The sequence below is a fragment of the Apteryx rowi genome, unplaced genomic scaffold (genome assembly GCF_003343035.1).
Source record: "Apteryx rowi isolate R43461 unplaced genomic scaffold, aptRow1 scaffold_4, whole genome shotgun sequence".
NCBI classification, from domain to species: Eukaryota; Metazoa; Chordata; class Aves; order Apterygiformes; family Apterygidae; genus Apteryx; species Apteryx rowi.
Genome location: NW_020450529.1, coordinates 902567 through 924416, shown reverse-complemented (window position 1 = coordinate 924416; position 21850 = coordinate 902567). Strand labels below are relative to the sequence as shown.

Here is a 21850-nt window from a genome sequence, read left to right as displayed (position 1 = left end):
CTGGTTAATTTAGTCCGTCTCGGAGACGGGCCTCTAGTAAATACCTGATTTCTCGTTCGCGCATTCCTTCTTCCTCTGAGAACACAAAAAAGCAGCAGAGCGGGAGAAAAAGAAAAGATTAAGCAAGGATAAGTTCAGTTAAAGGTTAAGTATATCTTTCGGAGGCCATGAACGCTCAAATGCAATGGCAGCTCAGCAAGGACGGCTGCAGGCTCTCGGGCTGTCCACCCTCCCCGCCTCCCTCCCCGGTCAGGTGCTGCGCCGAGCCTCAGTGACGGACAGAAGCCGCCTCTCTCTCCGCACGTCCCGCGTTGTGCAGGCTGCCTCTCCGCACGGCTCGCGCTGCTGCAGGGAAGGAGGGCAGCCTCCGCCGGCGCGAGGATGCTCCCGCGGGAGCGCCTCCGGGGACCCTCCGCGCCGCRCGGGACACCACTCCGTTCAGAGGCATTTCCAGCGCAGCTAATTCCTCCTCAGCAATATTTAACAGGCTGGGCTTTAATGAGTATTAGTTTTTTAAAAATCAGTTTAAGCAAGGAGTAATTACAGGTATTAAAGAGATTAATGGCTTTGTCAGTCTGGCCTGTTTATTACTTGCGACAGTGCACCATTTATAAATACTGCTTTTAGGCTTACAGTGGCACTAAAAGAGTGTAAGGGAATAAATCAGAGCTGGACTATGCCTATTAGTTTACCTAACCCAACATTTTCTCTCTCTTTTTCTTACAGTATTTTCACTAGCACTCTCTTCAGTACAGGCTTAAAATCTGAGCAATTGGAATTGCATCCCTTTCTCTGAAAATCTTTCCAGCAACCAGGCAATGATAAAGGCTGGATTCTGGARGATTGAGAGTTCGACAACCGGATGCATCCTTTGGGATAAACCCCATGTCCAAATCTCATTATTACTCTCCTTCTGGGTAATTTCCTGGGACTAACACGACCAAAGGCCCTCCTCCCCTGGGATTCTTCTGGGTCAGCTCAGTTATTCCAAGTTCAGCCTAATTCAGGTAAAGAACATATTTTGGTCCCCCTTTACCAAGCTGATGCTGTACATATCAAAGAGCAGCGGTCACTGATGGCTAGGAGGAAACCACTCAGCAGCCATTCGGGAGTCATTTTGCTCCGGTGTTGGAAGATGAATGCGAAGGAAGCACCATTGCACTTCCCTCCCTCCAGACGGCCTGCGAGTTCTGGGTGTTGAAGCAAAGTGCTTAAGCACAGGACCGGAGTTAGGCACAAGATTATGTATTTTGCGGAGTGAGGACGGACTGCTGACTTGAGCCTAAGTCAGCATGTAAGCTTCTTACTACTAGTATCTCATTTTCTGGAGTATTAAAAGGTAACGTGCTTTCAAAGGAGAGGCTCACTGACTCTGGAATGACATGCGATTCTTGTTTTCCGTGCAAATTAATTCCCTTTGTGACGGGAGAGGAAGGCAGCTTTTCAAGACTGCAAGTACTCAGTTGTATTAGAGGACGTCGGTCCGTTATCGCGGTTGGCTCCGAGATGAACTGACTGGGCTGATTTTTATTTTATCATTTTTTAGGGAGCAGACTAGAACATTTTCCCTCTCCCACAGCCACCCAGATACACAGTGTTTCAAGGGAAGTCTGATTTGCTGAGTTTGAGTCATTTTATCTTTTCGCACCGCCATGGTGGGGAGGGGACACACCAGCGCTCTGCAAAGGTGGTGGTGGGACGTTGTTGAGGTTCCTAGGCCGCCTTTGGGGACACCGTTGACTTGTCGGTGGTTTCCCCACCTCAAGGTGCCCAGCTGCCCGGGGAAGAGGGGAACGAGCGTTTCTTGCTCTTCCTTTCACAGCAGCTCCATTCCTCAAACACAAAGGGCTCCATCAACCTAAACAGCGTGACCTTTCGAGGTTGGGTTTTTTCCCCCTGCTTGATCTTCAGAAAAGTCCCTCGGGCCGGTCTGCGCGGACACTAACGTGACAGGCTACGTGAGGAACGCACTGCCACGGGGAACAGCCGCGGAGAGACGTCTTCACTGAGGCTCGGAGCGTACCAGCCATGCTAACTGTGTGCAGGTGGGGTTAGAAGGACCACGTTCGAGAAAGGAAAGCGTCAGCAATTAGGAAAGACGAGCCACCATTACATTTGTAGCGTTCATAAACTCTTACTGTTAGTCAGCAAGTACCTTAATGAACGTTTCCATATTGCCGTTAAAGAGTTTATGATTATAGACTGAGAGAGGCCTAGGTCTCCTCATTTTCTGTGGTTTAGGGGGAAGACATGGGGGCCTGGGAGAAAATGGAACAAAAGAAATCAACAAAACACCAACATAAATACAATGACAGGGCGAGATCTTAAAGGTTATGACCGGAAATAAAAAGAATAAATCAAACGGAAAAATCCCTCTGCGAGGACTAGACATTTGGCTCCCAGCACACTCTGCACCCTTCCTGAAGAGTCCTGGTCCTTACCATAAAAAGCAGTCACCTCCAGAAATCAGACAGGGACACAGCAATAAGCTAAGCTGACAACCAGTCTTAGTGAAGGAATCGTGACTAGGAGTTTTCTTCGTGCAGAACTTGCTTCGTTCAAGCCAGGGAATAATAAAGCTGCTAAACGCTGCTGGTCGCAACTGCGCGTGGCACCCACGGTCTGCACATCTAACTCTCCCCCGAGATGCCGTGTATCACAGCTGCTGCTCAGCGTTTGTGCGAGTACCAGGGATGACATTTGAGAAGTAAAATGACGGGCACTGGTGCTCAGCAGGGACGTTAACATTTACCTGCTGCTTACACCAGTTCAGCGCTCTGTCATCCCGAACGAGCACTAAGAACACCTAAAAGGTTCAACCAATTCCTTGACAGAACCGAAGTAAGCCACAGTTAGCCTCAGGAAAACACAGGGAAAATCCTGTTTATTCCCAAATGGCCCTCATTCTACTCTTAGACAGCAAGGGGAAGGGAAGTGGGGACACCTCCACCTCTCTGTACCTAACTTTTGTTTGGGAGACATTCACAGGGATGTGGCCTTCAATCCTTCTGGCACTCGCAAAGTAGCCAGTCTATTTCCTGCAAAACCCGGGATCCCAAGATTAAAAAAAAAAGAAAAAAGAAAACCGAAACCAAATGCAACAAAAAGTGAGCCAGTCAACGCACACGAGCAAGCCCACAACTTCGAGGCAAGGTGTGCAGCACAGAACCCAGCAGGCACTCCGCAGAAACCCAAAAGGCAGGCACCCACAGGCACCGAAAAGTGGTGCAACCCTACCCCCGACCAGCTAGTGACCGAGGACCTCATTAGCAGGGGGCAACAGGTCTTGAAGACCCTACTGACTTCAGCAAGGGCTACGGATGCCCGTTGCTTCTGCACATGAGGCCATGGAAACGTGTGGCTTATTTTAGTGCAATGGTCAGGATTTTGGATGGCCACTTATCAATAACATTGTTCACACTTTGATTTCTTCTTCTGACAATTAAAGATGTAAGATAAAGTACCTAGATCTATAAGAGGGAGAAAAATAGCATAAATAGTAAATTCTATAACCAAGTTCCAATCTGTCCTCTACCTCTGGCTACATCAATGCCTGTAGGGGAGGAGAGATCATGACCGCAGACAAAATCAGTGCTAGGAGCCGTCATGCAAAAGTTCTCACAGAGCCGAGCTGAATGGACACGTACATTTTACAAAAGCCTACGATGCAAAGGTGATAACTGTGATCCACTGGTACCTTAACCAAGTGCCTTTAACTGAAAGAAACAATTTGACTCTACGCTCTTACACCTTATAAGCATTTTTTGAACTGGCAGCTGAGGAGCAGAAGTGACTGCTGTCCAGGGAAGTGCCCCTCTGCCCCTCAGCTGAGCAGCCACATGCTGCAGCCCAGGGGAAGCCAGGGATGTTTGCTGCTGTGCAGTCCCCTCTCGCTGCACGATGCCCTGGAGCAGCGAGGCCGGGGCGCTCCGACTCCAACCTGCTGGCGGGAAGGTTGTTCTGACAACACATACAGTGCTGCTGCGCACAAAACAGAGAATTTCTCCTGTTTATTTTCCTTTGTGGAGTAAAAGCAAATGCTGAAACAAAAGCAAACAGAAGCAGCAGGGAGCTGTGCCATCAGCCCGCATGTAGGAGGCTGTTATTCGCTCCCTTGATTATTTTGGCCTGCAATAACACCCACTCCTGATAAAGAAAGTACCCAGGACCAAACTCTCAGTACAATTTTCCCTACTTGTTTTGGTTTTGGTGTCCTTTCATCAGTCAGTTCAGCAGATAACCCTGCCTGGTACACCTAAAGGATCAGAGCTCAACTTACAGACTGCATCTGCAACCCCTCTCCTGCCATGTGAATGCAAACACATCTGGGGCATTTCAGGTCTTAGAGAACGCTGCATGGCAGCTGGCTTCAGACGGGTTTTTTTGAGGATCCCCTGGGAAAGGCAGTGATTAGGGAGCAGGAGCTGCTGGCATAACCGGTGATCTGAAAAGGACCTGAGAGCACAGGTCTCAGAAGTCAACGGCCAGCTGGGGTGCACGCCGGCCAGGCAAGCAGATGCCTCCTGCAGCGCGGCTACGAGCGACTCCCCGGGACGCGACTGCGGCGGTACACGAGCAGAGCAAGGCTGGGGCCTTTGCAGCTCGAGGACTGGCCCCTGCCCGTCTGGCTAACGGCGGGGGGACAGCGGCAGGGGCTAACGGCTACGGCCCCTCCGTGCCTCCGTCACCCGTAGGGGCTGCGTTACGAACGCTCCCCATGCGAGGTTAGCACGATGTCTGCACGTCCCACGGCCCAGCCCACGTGGGGCGTGAAAGACACCTTGCCCGGACACCCCGGGGGGGCTGACGCCACTCTCAGGCCTGTCGCCTCGCAGCACGGTTCACCTCGAGCCAGAAGGCAGCAGATCAAGGCACCCTGCTGCCTTACGCCCTCCGCTAACGCCGCCTCTTTTCCTGCCTGGAAAGGGAGCCCAGGCGTCGCCATCTGCTTCGGCATTTCTAGCATGGAATGGGGACAACTTGCTGGTATTGCAGATTTATTAAGCACTAAAATAGGGTTGTAAAAAGATAACGCAGAGCTCCTACAAGTTCTGGAGATATGTTTAGAGGCTTTGCCGGCCCGCRTCTTACTGTTACGAAAGCAACGCAATCACAGCAAGCCACTAGAGCTCTGTGCAAACGCTCCGTGGGCTGGACACAGATCAAAGGCTCCTCCCTGCTACATCCACCCCTCACACTAACTCCTGATGTAGGGGGATAAAAGCCCCGGAATATCAGCACTCTCCGTGCTCCTAGGCAAAGGAGCCAGAGCTGGGAGAGGCTTTTAGGCGGCATATCAAAGTCCTGAAATGAGCTGGCATGGCAGGGAGCAGGTAGGCGCGCTTGTGTTGCCTGGACACAACTCAGCCTCAGCTGTGTCTGTCAGGGCACCGCAATGCACCGTGCTGACACAGCACTTCCAGGCACTTCAGAGCTAGTCAGCTAGAAATTACACTGCAGCAAAAACAAGAGCCTGTTTGTCATCATTCTAATTAATCCACTTAAAACAACGCAGCCGAGAAGCAGGAGCTTGGGTTTGCCTCCAGCTTCCCAGCGCACGGCAGCTGGAAGATAGTTAAATCCCAACCTCTCCAAGCTGTGTCAACTGACAACAAAGCAAACTACCTTTCCCACAGCCACCCTCCTTTTGCCGAAGTGAGCCAAAGACCCTTCCCAAAAAGCAGACGAAATTGAAGAAACGTCTCACCTGGTTGTTCCGCACTCAGCTCTTTCACCTAGAAAGAAAAACACACATAAGTCTCTATCATTTCTCCCCATCCGTTACCAGAAAACGACTTATAAAACACACACGCGCAAACACTCACACACATGCTTTTGGTTCTTTAAGCACTAAGTTAATTGTTTGCAGCAAAAGACAAACTGAAAGTGCCTGAAGCTCCTGCAGGCGACAGAAGATGTGAAGCCGGTTGTTAAGCGAGCCCACTGCCCCTAAGAGACATCCCAGAAGTCCAAGGATTGGTCACAAGAGAGGGAAAGTGCCTTTGATTCCCACTGGCATTAAAGGCTTATTTGCAATATGAAGCCCATCTTGTAAAAAATAACCAGATGCACTGCAGGTCCTCTGCAATAAGTGCTCATTTACACTAGCTGGAGATTGGCCAAATTCAAATTGGAAAGGGGTAGTCTGATAAGGGCTAAAGCCCCTGGGGAGGAAGCTGAGATTATCCAACTGCCTCATGGAGGACGACTAATAGCATCTGAATACAGCGGAGTACTCGGTTCCTTAGCTTTTCCTATGAGATAACAGTCCATCTAATCATGATCAGGCAGACTCTATTCTGGCTGTCAATATTCTCTTTCCCTTTGTGTATTTTTAGTGCCTGGATTTATATAAATGGCAGGATATCACCAATGATAAGATCTGTTCATTTTTTGAAGTATTTGTCAGTCTACTGAAAAAAGTGTAAACTAATTTCACATGCTGTTTGTGCCCTTCTCCCAAGGCCAGGAAAGCTGATTTATTCTTCCTTTTTTTAAGGCACATAAAAGGAACCATTTGGCTACACATTCCTCCTTCCTGCTCTCCCTTGGCACCTGCAGAAACCAAGCTTGCAGCCAATTCCTCACTGAAAAAGCAAAGAATTCCACAGCAAATACTTTGCAAATCCAGACTTCATTCTAGTGAGAACCAGTCCATGCTGAAACACAGCCTTCTACATTTCTGGGCTAAATATTTGCTGAATGTCTACATAGCAGTATGATCCCATGACCTGGAAGAAAATTCTGAAAGTTTTCATGTGAAAATGTTCCATGGCTGCTTTCACACAACTCTCAATGAATGAACATGACTAACGCTGCACTTTCCCTCCTAAGTAAGGCAACGGTGCTTTTGTGTAGAAGAACAGCGTCTTCAAGAGATTAATCACTTTTTGCACTGATCTATAGAAGAGTCCTTGCACTGTCTCCATTACACAGCCCCGTTGCCTGCATTAACATCTGTGATCTCCGGGACGAGCTTAGACAGCTCCAATTTCTGCTAACYACACGCTTCATCCACCTTGCGTATGTCAAAGCCTGAATTCAGAAACCACTGCCGGGAGATCTGTCCGGCAGTACGTAGTAACGGACTGCATCTAACGCGATCCACACCCACACTGGTACGAAATACCGGACTGCCTCAGTTAGGATGTAAAGGGGTTGCTAGTCACCTGCCCTTGCAGGGTGCTGAGCGGTGAAGGCAGCTATAGAGTGTACTGAAATTTCTGGGAAAAGAAATACGTTAATGAGACCCTATGTATCTACCCTTGCGGCTTTCTTTATATTTACATTTCTTCCTTTAGACATGGCTCAGTGTTCACTGAATGGAACATATCACAGGATCTGAGTAGAAGGTGGATTTTAAGGCTAAATAAATTTGGCAGAGAAATATGTTTGGCATAATAGCTAACAAAAACTTGTTTTTTTACTTTGAGATGAGGAGTCCAGTTTTTGTATTGTTAAAACAAGCCCACGGACTGTTTATCTTTAAAATATAGATATAGGCATTTTAATCTAAATATATTCTCTCCTGTTGGAGAATCAGGATTCTAACTCCAGGTCCTTCATGCTGGAAAGAATGTAATTTTTAAAACCCTTTAAAAGAGCTAAAAACCTCTCTCTGGGGCCGTGGTTGCACACCGCGATCACCAGCGATGGATCCCGTTGAAGAGGTCCCCACCTGAGCCGTGTGCTCCTGCCGCCCTCAGAAGTTAGTGCCCTCCCGGGTGTGTTAAGCCTGCTCTTTGCGTGCCTGTGCTCTAAACCACACTTGGGAAATTATCTGGGGTAAGAAAAGCTTGCTATAAAAAAGTTAGTTCTAAAAACAAGGATCACTTTAGAGCAAGTCACATATAAATCAGGACAGTGACAGGGACAGTAACCTATGGCCAAGGGGACAAAGGGCCTCTTAAATCAGCAAGGCTGCTGACAAATTAGCACAGAAGCCTAGCATCAACGGCAAGAAAATGCATCTGTTTAGGGCTGCACTGAGCTGGGAAGAAGGGCGAGAGAAAGGAAAAAGACAACGGCACAGATGTGGGTGGGAACCYCTTTGCTGCTGGAGCAGTAATGCAGCACTTTTGCAGACAATATAAGATTCAAACAAATTCAAAGTATAAGATTCAAAGCATAAGTTTCAAACAAATATACACACTCCCACAGAAAGGTGGAAAAGAACAATGAGCCAGGGAAATAATGATTTTTCGTGTCACTGGTTAAACTCAGTATTCTAAAGCAACCACAGAGACGATCAGTCGCTCAGGAAAACAAGAACAACAGGTAAGACTCAAAGCCGAAGGCCTGGTTTAAGACTGCCGTGGGTGATGGGAGGTTTCCCTCTGGACCTAACCCTGTGACTCACCTTCTCCCAGAGTCTGCTTCAGTAAGTCATGTTTAGCCTGCAGCTTGGTGATAAGGTTACTGCCATTCAAATACTCCTTAAATTTCTGGAATTAAAAATAAAGCAAAGTTAGGACTCTTGGCAAAAACAGTCTGTAACTGATGCACAGTTCTGCCTGGGGGGCTGCTGCGGGGGCGCTGGGTGGGAGAAGCAGAGAGACCCYGCCAAACCCCACTTGAGCAGCCCAGCAGGACCGAGCCGAGCACCCTGCTCACGYGACTGCCCCGCCGGTCTCACCAGCCCGGTCGCCTTGGCGTTGCACCTTGTGCCKGGGAACGCCAGGAGCCCCAGAGAAAAGAGCCCAAAGAAAGCCTGCTTTTGTGAGGCCGCTGGGAACGGCCCGAGCAAGCAAAGAGGTTTTCCTTCCACCCGCAGGCGCCCAGCCTTTGTGYGAACCAGCGAGGAAGCAGGGAGAACTGCCAGCGCGCGAGATCTTCCCAGCTCAGATGCTTTAGGCACTGAACGACAGAAACCGTGCAGCATAACTTCTCGTTTTACTGTGAGATTGTTTTATACCCAGTAATGCTCAAGAGCAAATAGTTTTACAGATAGGAGGAGTAAGGAAGACGGAGATGGAAAATGAAAGTCAGAGAATGAGAAAGATCACAAATTCTTGCAAAAAGCATTAAAAGAAAATCCAACACAACCCAGAACCAAAACTGCGATGCTTTTTTTTTTCCCCCCTGTTTTCTTTTTCCTGAATTGGAATAACAACACTGTTACAGAGAAACTAAGAACTTTTCTGTGCMTATATAAATACTGCAAGATGCTACTAACTTTAGCCTACTTACCCAAATAACCATGTTTAAATGAGGGGTACTTCTACTGAACTGATGTCTTTTTGTTTATATTTCAAGTATGTTAACATAAAACCTAAAAATCTGCACAGAAGTAAAGTAGCAGCCCAAGGCTGCAGGAGACAGTCCCCACTCTCCCTCTACTCAGTCATGCACACAACAGAAATGCATTACACAGCCAGGCGATGGCAGCTTCCTCCAATATCCTACACGAGGTGCAAATGACTCTTTAATTCACCCCTGGAGCCAAGGGCAGATTTYATCTGTGCAGGCTAGAAGAGGAAGGTTCGACTGATAGCTCAAAATAGTAAAGTCCTTCAGGAACTGCCACCAAATGGTGACACACTCCAAGCCCTGCTGGACTCTGCTGCCCAGTTCTGAGCTTCTCCTACTGATTTAAGTTTTGGGTCACATCTGGTTTCTCCATTTGTTCCTTCTAAAATAATAGCAAAAAAGATTGCCATTCTCTAYGCATTGCCATGCCACTGAGAAATGCATTCCAATTCCAAATCAAACAAGACAAATACTTAAAGAAACTGAATTGGTTCTTGCTCTTCACTAACGAGCATTTAAATTGGGACTCAGCCCTAGCAATTAATGCTTTATGTCCCATACCGCATGAGATGAGACTCACTGTAAAATAGAACATTTCAGTTTCCTGTTGGTTGGCTCTCCTCTTGGCAATGTTTATTTTACTCATGTAGGTCTCTGAAGCAGCTGATTTGACTGACTCAGTGGAGCGACTATGCTGGAAGGCATCTGAAACATCAAAATCTTCCACTGTCAGCATGTCTTGCAAAGTCTGCATTGTAGCATCCAGAGTTTTTCGTACCTATCAGAAATAGAAGACAGCACGGTTTGGAAGCAGTCTGGTAAACGACACATCTTGAGCCACCACAACTGGCCAACAAGCAGCTCGTAAGCAGTGGGCTCGCTCCTGCGTCAACTGCAGTCAACGGGAGCGCCCAGCACCGTCGGTGGAAGGGCTCCAACCCAGAGCAAAGCAGCCGCAAGCGGGAATACCCTGTGTGCCGGGTAAAGGCTGAGCAACGTTGCCTGCGAGGCCAGCCACACGGCCGAGGGGAAGGAAGCGCAGGCAGCAGACGCAGACCTACTTTCTTACCTCTTCATTCTCTATCTTGAGGGTGGCCAGTCGAGACTGCAGCTGGTGGTACCGCATCAGCAATTCAGTCTGCACAGGCTGCTGGGCACTCACTTGGCATACCTGTGACAGCAGTGACACCAGAGAGAGACGGGAGGCAATGCAGTGGGCCATACATTGACCAGACACACACATTTAAAAACCTAAACGACTCCTCCTAGCACCCACAGGCTCTAGAGAGACTGGGTGGCCCAGTTTCTAATCAGCCGTGTCCCGTGCTGGGCCAGCACAAAGCATTTTCTACTCAGCATTTTAAAGCTGCACCCTGAAGTCTTTCAATTACAGCAGGTAAATCAAAGTTCCACTTCTACAAATCTTTTGGGCAGTTCAGCTGAGGATCAAATCACAGGCTTTCTAATTGGGAGAGATACTGAGTAAGAGGCAGACTAAAAGGAGGAGCCTTAATGAGCCAAGTGTCCCATTAAGAAAGGAAACACGAATAAAAGCATATGAAGACAGAGCAAAGGGATAAGGAATCAGAAATAATTTAATTATCATGGTTAAGAACAAGGGGCAGCCAGCCGASACCTGGCTCTGAGGAACGTCTGCAGCCACTGTCCATGAGTACAGTACCTCATCCCCCATGTGGGGCTGGAATTCGAACTTCAGAGGTGGGCAGAAGACCTGGTTGCACATGTCCATGATCGTGTGCTTGTCACTTCGCGCATCTAAGTTGTCCACAGCGTTCTCAATGATGTCCAGGCCCTCATGACGTGAGGTTTCTAGGTTATATTCAGCAGACAGGTATGTCCTGAAGGTTCGAGCTAGACTGGCATGGAATCCCAGATCACAGCACTGAGAAATACCAAAGAAGGATCAGTATCAAATACAGATATCGCACAAATACTATCATCTTTATTCTGGAGGGTCATGTGTACATTACCCCCCCCAAAAAAAGCATTATACGGCCCAGTGAAACATCACCCCATTGCACTGGGGTATATTTAATAGTGTACCGCACTACCATACAAAAGGGCAAGAAAGAAGGAGGACTAAAGGAGAACAAACGGTAGGAGAACAGAAAGACAGGCAGCGCAATTGCCCTGTACTGGAACCTTGCCCAGGCCCTAGGATCTAATGCCCTTCATCTTACTGGGAAAGACATGGGATCTTCTCAGACAAGGCAGAAGAAAGAATCATCCAAAAGCACTCTGTTCTTCCCGGCTAGCTGCTCAGCTGGGACTCGGGGCAAGCGCGACCGCAGGCGCCTCCCTGATGGCCATACCCATGATCTCCCGGAGGCCTCCCAGGAAAGAAACGGCCACCGGGCCTGTTCCGCTGGCCACTCCTAGGGCTTTCCTTTTCACCTTGTGAACGTTCCTGCACGGACTTTTTACACAAAGAAACCATTTCCCAAAATAGTCAAACACAGTTGGATGCTAAAGTAAGGTGGCACTGAAAAACGCCCTGCTAGCTCTGAGCGCAAACCCTCTTATCTGCGCTAGGAAGTTGCCTTCCTCTCTCATGACAGAGCAGTTTCTCATGCATAACTGATCGTTCTCATGTTCACCTTGGGGAAAATGATAAAACTCAGAGCTAATTGCTGCCAAAATACTGTACATTAGACAAAAGTCTGTTTTTAAACTCTCTTTTCAATATAATTGAGTTTGGCATGTTAAGTATAGCAACAGCACAGGGATTTGCTGCTCCGAGCGCTTAATCATAGCCGAGCAAAAAGCAACTCTTTGCAACTCTCCTCCCCATCCCCAAAGGCAGCTCCGGCCCCAGCGCAAAACCTCCACGCAGCTCGGGTTCGCCGGGCTGCCACTGCTGGAAGCGAGCTACGAGGAGCGCTTGCCCGGAGGAGCGGGAGCGAGGGGCAAAGACGGGCACCAAAGAAGCGCCCAGGGTTCGGATGCCAATGGATGTCCTGCCGTGGGGACAGGAGGGGACAGGAAGGTTGGAAGCAAGAGGGGGACAGAAGAGAGGGCTGAGGTTCCCGACACAGGACAAAAAGTTAGATAATTATGGCTTTATCCATTTTTAAGGGTTTCATAATCACATGTCCCCAGTATACTTATTCGAGGCTGGTGTAATCTGAAYGAACCCAAACACAGACCGACTTTTCTAGAGCTACAGCACTCCCTGTTCTGAGCTGCCATTTCAAAAGCACCTTTTCCAGTTCTACAGAATCTACAGAAATCAATCACAATGTAGAAATGCAYAAAAAGTGATTCTGCATCAAAACATTACTATTGACAAACTCGAAGTAAAACGCAAAAACTCAGCTGCTGCCACAAACAACTCCAGCCGAAAAAGTCATCTCGTCCTTCCTGCTGATCTGAAGGGACAACCCTCAATTCAGATCAAGWCAGAGAGGGATTTATTTGTTTTAGTCTGCGATAAAAGCAGCAGCAGCAACACGACGAGCCGCTTTCCGCYCTCCGACACAGGCGCGCTTTGCCTGCCCTGATCTAGTCTTGTAAAGCGGCCACAGCCACGTGTGCAGTAACGAGGATGTTGCATGAACAGTCAAACGCTCATAGACCTCATTTATCCTGCTTCGGTTTAGCTTCTGCCCTTATTAGTTGAAAAGAACTGATATGCTGCTTCCTTCAGAAATCATCAAGCAACGTGCAAAACTAATTCTTGGAGAACTGGGAGAATTTCCATTCTCCACCTGGGGCAAAGCCTAGCGATYGCCCTGTGAACTCTCCCCCTCGAGTTAATTTTAGCACAACACCCACACAACTGCTCCAGGGTTGCACACGGCAATCGATTAGCGATGGAGGCGATGCCATGCCGCACCTAGCGCCCTGCTCTTCTCAGCCGCATCCGTGCCCCTCTCGGAGCAGGGCACGCAACGGCAGCCGAGCGGTGCCAGCCAGGAGGCGCAGCCCTGGGCAGGAACCGGCCACGGCGGGGCACCGCCGAGAGCCGGGCACCGCACATCCGCGTGCCGCCGGCCGCGGGGATTAGGGCAAGGTCTGCTCCCGGACCCGCAGGCGGCCAGCGGACCTGTCGACGGGGTGCCGCCGGGCAGAAGGAGCGGGGTCTGCTCTCCCCTCGCGACCAGCTCATCACAGCTCCGTGCTCTGAAAAAAGGATTCCCTGAGCGTCCCAAAATACCTCCAAATCTGTGTCATGGTAATTCTCCCATCCCTTGAAAATTGTTGCTATTTGGCTAGAAAAATGCAACACCAGGAGAAAATATCTGCCCGTGTCCCAGGGAGGGAATTTCCAAAGCATCCAAAATTGGCAGAGTTATTACAAAGGAAAATCACTGAAAGCCACGGAATTTGTGGAGAGATGGCTCAGGAGAACGCTGRGTGCTTTGGAAAGAGATCCAGACGCGAGGACTCCCCTTTGCTTTGGCTGCTGAACTCATGCTGAAGCTCGCAGCGGCCGCAGGGCCCAGGACTCTGCTGCTGCTGAGAACCAGGGCAGCCCCCGCGCCAGCCGCGTCCCGCAGCCCCCTGAAGCCTCCGGGCATTAGCACCGCGCCGGATGCTTCACACGCTGCTGCTCAGAAAAGACAAGACAGAGCACGGACTTTTAAAAAAAATCCTCAAAGAAACACGCAAAGGAAAAGACAGACTTCCAACTCCTGCTCCCAGCTCCAGAACAAATGGCATTTTCTCACCCCTCTCATCCCTTTGATGGGAAATAAATTAGAACCACAAATAATAATGCTTAGCACTTCTGCAGGGCCTTTCATCTGAAGAGCTCAAAGCTCTCAGTATATTAATTCATTAAGTCTCCTAACACCCCTGGCRAGGGGTGGAAATATTACAGTTTCAACCAGAGAAATAAACTGAGACCCAGGAGGTGAAGGCACTTGGCTTCGGTTGAAGTGCCACAGACCCGGGCTGCTCCCAGCCGCGTCCCCCCGCTCCGTCGCTCCTCCGCCRCGGTTTTGTGCCGGAGGAGAGGGAAGGACCGGCCGGGCTGCAGGGACCCTCCCGGCCAGCGAGCGACCGGTCCCACCTCTCCTTCCGCCCCATGGGCAGCTCTCGGCAGCACCGCAGCTGCGCCAGACTCCCAGGCGTGCTCTGCACCGCGTTCTCGGGTGCTCAGGTCCCACCTTCTCCGCAGCTTCGGAAGAGTTTGTCTCCCGCTTCCATCCGTATTAGGTATTTATACGATTCCCTCTCCTCTCACCCTCACCACCCTCATTGCCATAGCRTCCGAATACCCCATCGCCTTTAAAATACTCCTTCTCCCGACACGCCCACGAGGTGAGAAAGAGCCATTAGCCCCATTTTAGACGCAGGGGTGGAAAAAGGCAGAAATTAGATGGTTTGCCCAAAGCCACAAGGAAGCCTGGTGAGAAGCAGGGAACCAAACGCGCGTCTCAAATCTTGGATAAGCATCTTAACCACCCTCCCCCAGACAGCCACAATTAGGCAGCTAAACGAGAGCCAGATTTTCCCAGGGCCCTGGTGACTCCCAGCAGCAGCTCCACGGGAAATCTTTCCAAAATCAGGTCTGGGACAGTTCAAAGTGGTGGGGCCACTGAGTTTGCCACTGATCACAGCGGAGAAACACAAACCACATCAAAATTCTACTTCTTTTCCCGTGTTAAGAACAAACCGACATTCAGCAGGTAGAAATCGCGCGAGCCTGAAGCACTCTGCAAGCGGACGATGACCCGTGAGCGTTCGCCGCCGCACACRAGGAGCCGCTTCTACGGGCCGGGCAGAAACCTCTGCACAGCTCCGCTGCTCCCTTTGCCCTCTGCACACGTTTGGGCTCATTAACTGTAGTTCCACCTGATGTATCAAGCAAATTGCCTCAAGCAAAGCGAACTAGACATTGTCTTCAGAAAAGAAAGAGTGACAGCAGTTAAAGGCGGCGATGAGGCTTTTTTTGGAGTAATCTGACGCAATTTATTATGAATTCTACAGTTTTATAGAAATGCTGTAGAATTATATACAACCAAGGCTAAAACACTACTGGACTTAGGAGAAAATGAAATGCTTTCTAAATTACTGACTCATGTGTCTCAATTTTTTCATCTGTTAAATARCTAAAAGGTATTTAACCTGCCTGCTGCAAGGCATAAAATAGTGTTTATCACTATAATATCTGCACTTGGCCATCATAATGTTGGGTACTATGTAAGTGCCTCAATTCATACCTGAAAGTGTTTTCAGATCTTTGGAAGAATGTTGAAAGAGAATAGAAACTGTTACTGTTCCCATTTATTTTTATGGAGAACATTTATTCATGGTGTATTTAAATGCAGAAAACAGTAGCATCTTTGCAGCCTACAGTTACCGTGTTTCCCTTAAAGCAAATAGAGCATCAAAACAAACTCAGTTACAAAAGGTATTCTGGTGCAGATACGTTAAACGCTTGTAAAGAAACACTCGACCACAACAAACAGGCTTTGCATGCTGTAAATGGATCCGGACAGCAAAGGAAATTAAACTGCACCAGGAGAAGGCAGAAAGGCCTGAGACGCGTCAGCAGCCACAAAAGATTGCTCAGAAACGATGAGAAGGAGCAAATAAACCACTGGGCTCTCTCTCCTGGATGGATATTATCCCCAATATCAAGCTGGCCAGCCTGATGCTAACGGAGCCAGCGACCGCGGTGCGCCGATGCGCGTAACAGCACGCAAAGCGGAGCGACGGAAAAACGCCCCTTTCCAAGGGGGTTTCAAGGATCGAGGAGGCCGATCGGTGTCTCCGGGGCTAGGCAACCATCCAGGTGCTCGYGCGTGGCCCGAGGAGCAGCGAGACGAGGCTGAGCCGTCCGCCGCACGCGGCAGGGCTGAGCGCAGCCCCCGAGACGTCAGCGGCTCGAGGCCAGGTCCTCGTCCGCACGGGCAGCGGGCTGAAGATCCMCGGAATCGGTTCAAACCGGGGAAACGTGCGCGCACAGAGCAACGCAGATGTGATGTATGCGTTACCAGGCCAGCTTTCTGCTGCAACTCACTGACAAGTATATATCTTTTAAACCTTTTCATGCCCCCAAATATCAGCCATGTCCTGACTGGTAATGCTCAGCAGTTATCATAAATCTCTTCCGGAGGAGCAAACGCTTGGTCCATCCAGTTCACTGAGTCACCTGAGGCAGCAACGAAGACAGAAACTTCAGAGGAAACTAAATTTTTAAAATAGGCTAAACAACTGATTTATTTTTAGCCAAATACGGAACGACGTGCTTGTATGGTAGGGAGCAGGGGAAGAAAAGGATCCTTCCTGACCCTTGCAGCAATCAGCTCATGCCCTGAAGCATGAGATTTGATTACTTCTAATCAAAGGTTGCTTAACTACAAATATTACCAAGCCTAAAATTATGTYGTCCTTTTCAAAATCCAGCTACAGTTAATTAACTCTATGGTCCCTGGAGCAGGTTTTTTTCTGGAGGATTTTTAACTTACATTTTATTTTGTTCTTAATCTCTCTATAGCACTCCCTAACCTATGTATATTTTCTTAGGGCTTTTCTATGTGTGTGTTGGGGTTTTTGGGGGTGTGGGTGTGTGTTTCGAGGGGGGGGTGGGTTCTTTTTTTAAGATTAATTAATTGGCAAATTCATCTTCTAAAGGACTGTAGGACCTTGAGGCTATTCTTCCAGGCTACTGGGAAAAGAAGCAGAAACTGTCAAGAAGGAATTTTTTTTTTTCTGAAGGAAAGTACTGCTGCTTTTCTGTACCAAGCAAACAAGGTCTATCAGACCAAGACTGATCATGGTCTTCATGCAATACAATTTACGGACTGTATGACACTTCTGAGTCATAAAACTATCAGCAATGTGCTTAATTAATTTAGCAAGCCTGTTCCAATGTCTGTGGTGTCCAAGCAAGGAAGAAGCTATTTACYGGGTGCAATCTTTGGCAAAAGTGTGGTTTTGCCATATTATTAAACCAGGACTAGCAAAATTTGAGAGATCTGTATTGGTTGGATTTTTTTTTTTAGTTTAAAACAGCACTGTAAGAACAGCTTAGTAAAACCTGTAGATCAGACTATCATGTCATCATGAGTTACAGTCCCCACTGACAAATGAGTGGCTGTTATTAACAACCTACGTATAAGAATGCTAGAGACTCCAAGGAAAGTTTACTAAATCAGGTACTGTTACATGAAAAATATGGCATCAAATTTCTGGGAGAAGAATCAAACAAATGCAAACGTTTCCCCACCTTTCTTCATCCACACAAGCTCTGTGTTGGAAAGGATGATACAAATCTAATCCTTTTTCCTTCTGTTTATTCCCTGAAAATGAAGAAACTCTTCATGGCAGAGATATTCCCGGTTGCATCGCTCTCATTTACCCCGACTGGGCACTTCACGCCCCAGGGCGACCGCTTGCGGCTTTCTAACAGCTCAGGCACGTGTTGTCGCGCTGTCAAAACTCAAGGGTTAACTCCGCAGCCTCGGATCGGTGTTCTCAGCCCTGACCCGTAGCATCACAGAAACCGGCCACCCCTCGGGGAGCCCCCGTCCCTCGGGTGCGCGCCGCGGCGCCAGAACCTGCCGCGGGCTGCCACTGCCCTTCGCGCCGCGGCGCCTCCCGAAGCAAAGCGCTCGCGTTCGCCTGGCTGCGCGGCATCTCTACCGCCTCGGCTCGCGGCTCCTTCCCAAAAACGCGGATGTGCTCTTTCCCGGGGAGGCTCCCGGGGAGCCCCGAGCGGCCCGGGGCTGCCGGCAGCAGCGCCGGGAGCTGAGCAACACGGGCAGCAGCTGCGCCGTAGAGCTGCACCGAGTCTTTCGAGAGGGACTAATTCCTCCTGATGGAAGCTGTTTATTCTATTTATTGCTATACTGTTGACTTTATTTGAAATCCCCTGAAGCTAGACCTTAGCTAGAGACGTACCGTATATCAAGCTGAAGCACAGGCACTTGTAACTCGGAGAGCTGGTTCTGAGCTACAGATGCTGCTCTGCATGACGGTGCTGTTAAGGCTGCGCTTTGCAAGGAGTTTCCGTGATAAAACATACCTGGTTCTTAGTTTGCTGGCAGGAGTCCGATATCTGGCAGAAAGCCCACGCAAAGGACAACAGAGTAGGAGGAACTTCTGTGCCTTGGTGGATCTGAAAGGCTTTTTATGTAGGAAAAATTGCTTCAAATAACAGTACGAATCCCCCAGAAAGAGACTCTCAGCTTGTACAAATCAGTGTCTCTTCATTAAAGCCAACGGAGTCATGCCAAGTTATCCAGACGAATGGGAAACAACATCCCCGTGTAGTCACATGGGGAAAACACGGCACAGAAAGTCAAGCTTCTGCCCAGCTTCAGTTTTGCAAGCACAAATATGCCCAGGCAATTAAGTACAGATGGAAACGAGGACAATTTGAGCTGTCGAAGATGCCCAAAAATAGATCCTAATAAAATGGTCTGTGGCTTCACCACCTTCAAGTATCTTTTTTTATTAAGGAGTCTGGCCCAGGCGCATGAAATACAGCCACGATGTCTAACAGCCCGGTTACAGCCCAGCGACTGCTCTCCGCCAAGCAGGCTGCCACCACCATGGCCTGGGACTGACCGCAGTGCTGCTTAACAGCCCTGCAGATGCGAAGATCGCACTTCGGCATCACAGTCTGGGCTATTTGTTCAAGCTCTTCAGCTGAGTCGGTGGCAAATCCCGGAGTAAAACCTGTGTGTCCCTGCGGTTCTGCCACCCATCGCTTTAGCACCAGAGAGCAGCAGCCCAACTCCTAACCCTCTGCTGCACCAGCAACAGCTCGGAAACAAGCAGTTCTCCTCCCCAGTTACTCTACTCRGCTCCCCTTTTTCCTCTTTTTCTTTACTTTTTTTTTTTTTTTTAAACAGACATACATCTTCTGTTTTTTCTTCTGGTTTCTACTCTCTTGACTTTTCTGCAAGATCTAGAACTTTACTGTGATAAAACTAATCTTGAAGAAGACTTTTAGCACTACAATTTTGATTGTTGTTCCTCTCTCCTTTACTTGTTTGTCTTAGACGTGGCAACATACCAATCCATATAGCAGCAAGCTGCTGCTTCAAAACGATTTAAAGGAGATTGAACAAGTCTGGTGTATCAGTAAGTATGCATCGACATCGAGTGTTGCATATTGCTCTGCTAAATCTAGTGATATCTTTCATCTGACCACTTCCAAAGGTTTTACAGCTATTTCACACACAACTCCAGAGGGAGAGATGAGCAGTATTACCTCCATTTTACATACATGGCCAAAGAGATTAGCTTGGTCACACAGCGAGTTAACGACAGAAAGGAGACAAGAACCCAGGCGTTTTCCTACAACACATGCCTCTTTCGAGGGACTAGGCACAACGGTGCACTTCAAATCCAAGCCTAATTTGGTCTTTCCCTGTGTCCCTCTCTTCCTTTCTAAAGGCCAGGAACGTCACTGGAGACGGAACCGGGAAGGACGYGTCCTGTGCTGCTTCACGGCTACTCCGGTGGCGTTTTACATTTCTCATTAAAACCAGAAGCCCTAGGAGATCTCTCCACCGTCTCCCAGAGCAGCTGAGACCTTGTTTCTCAGCAGAGCGGGAGATTAGGAGAAAGGCTTTGTTAGCAAAGTCACAGCTCTGCAGCGATGCTGAGAGCGCAAGAAACGTCAAGGCTGTGCCTAATAGATGACATCCAGCCATCTGGGATTTGGGGGAAACGCTGCTAAATTAGCTGCTCCAGCGTTCCGGCAGTTCGGATTTGCGTACAAATCACAAAACTCCAAGCGGCAATTTGCACTCGACAGGAAGAGAGCGCGGGAGCCCTTCCATCACCACACTTGCGTTCCAGAAAGACAACCCCTTCGATCATTAATCGTCCCTCGTGGCGAGGCAGCGTGGAGGAGCTGGAGGTATCAGCAGAACCGAAAGGCATCGGCACGGCAGGGAGCCCATCAAAGCACGGAGAGGCAGCTCGCATGCTGGCACGGAGCTCTGCTCCCACCTGGGACCTCCCGGGCAGACGGACCCCTCCGCTCCGAYGGCGATCTCCTACACACCTACACAAGCCCAGTGCTGCTGGTACCGATACCTGCCTTTTCTTTCAACTGCTTGCATTATCGGTGGGGTACGGTAAAATATACTGCATTTGTACAAGAGTCTGTTCAAATAAACTGCTCTCCTTTTTGGGGGTTTAAAATTAGGACACCCAAGTACAACTCACGCATCCATAGCAATATTTTGTTTTCTTTGGTGAACAGAATATATAATTAGGGAAATTTAGTTGCACAGCATTGAAGATGCTTTAGTTAAAGTCCCCTGAAGGGATTTCTGGAATGAGGAAGAAAAGCCATCTGCTGACTCCAATGGAAGTGTCAGCAAGGAAATAAAGTTGGGAGGAATAATACAAACAGCCAGAGCTAAACTGGAATTYGGCAGCTCTCCAGGAAATCAAAGTCTCAAGTACTCCAAGAAATAGAAGTCACTTTTTAAAACAACAACAACAAAAAAAACAATCAAAAAAACCCTCCAGAAAATACAAAACAAAACCCGGAAACCCCAGGGGGCAAACCAGTAAGATGTTACCATACTTTTCTGTCCAAATGGTTCCATTTACAAGTTATTGTGTAATTTTTTAACATGGCTAAGCATGTCTTAAATAATAAAGAGAATAGAAAGGACATACTAAGTATATATTTTATCTGATCTTAAAATCCTGACATCCTCAAGGGTTTTGCATCTGACTTATTTTAATTAACACTTGGATCAATAAATATAGGTTAGTGGGTTAATAGAGATAAACATCAAAGCACATTTTTAAATTATGCATTCAGGTAATGATGAAGCCAGAACGAAACTTGGCACTTATAGATTAGAGTTATTTATGTGATCACTGAAACAACTTAAGCAGAAATTCTGTGTAGCGCAATCCATAACACTGCGGAGACGCTTCTTAAAGGAAGAGACGGAAACCCCATCTCCTGAATCACTTAAAAGCAGCTCACTGGAGTCACTAATACACACACGGGTTCAATTCCTCCCATCACTACAAAACCTGCTTCCAGGAGTCACTGCCCTGAGGCAATTCAATGCAATGAGCACTTAGGATAAAAATCAGCAAGCGCTCTCCCTAGCCCAGAAAGCACTTCCACATGTGCTTAACTGCCAGCATGTGCTTAACCACCAAAGTTAAGGAGAGGGAAGCACCTACTCAGAGGTGATGGAAACTGCAGACAGAAAAATTTTCTGCTTTCAGCCACAAAAATGAGGATGCACCTGATCCTCATGAGAGTTTATCCATTTCAAATACAGAATAATCAATGGGACAGGAGGTAACTTCAGGATCACCTGGCTTGCCCCAAGGCAAATTCTGTGCCAAATGCTTTGGACTTTGAAAAGCTCCAGCTGCAGGAAATCATACTGTGTTGCAGCCGTAGTAAGATGAAGCCATTGCTTTAAGATGGAGGAAAATGCCATTTCGACATGGTTCTGAAGCCAGAACCAATATGCATTGACAACGAAATATTAACATGCTTATGAAATGACAAGAAAGAGGCAGAAAACATTCAAATAATTTCTCGTTTGTAAATTTATATGAGACAACCTGAACCACAAAGCTGGGAGGCTGAATCCAAATCTGGACTCCTGTGCTTATGCACTCATGAAGG

The 21850-nt window shown here is 48.3% G+C and overlaps 1 protein-coding gene across 2 annotated transcripts in view; it reads right to left on the bottom strand.

Moving 5' to 3' along the window:
• Positions 1-21850, bottom strand: part of SRGAP3 (SLIT-ROBO Rho GTPase activating protein 3) — an 80065-nt gene that overhangs the window by 21135 nt on the left and 37080 nt on the right. For both annotated transcript variants that reach the window (XM_026074936.1, XM_026074935.1), the window contains 6 exons: positions 10931-11152; positions 10319-10420; positions 9830-10027; positions 8360-8444; positions 5708-5735; positions 2156-2258 (listed from right to left, as the gene is read on the bottom strand). In XM_026074936.1, coding sequence (XP_025930721.1) covers positions 2156-2258; positions 5708-5735; positions 8360-8444; positions 9830-10027; positions 10319-10420; positions 10931-11152 — 738 coding nt within the window. The remainder of the gene's footprint in view (positions 1-2155; positions 2259-5707; positions 5736-8359; positions 8445-9829; positions 10028-10318; positions 10421-10930; positions 11153-21850) is intronic.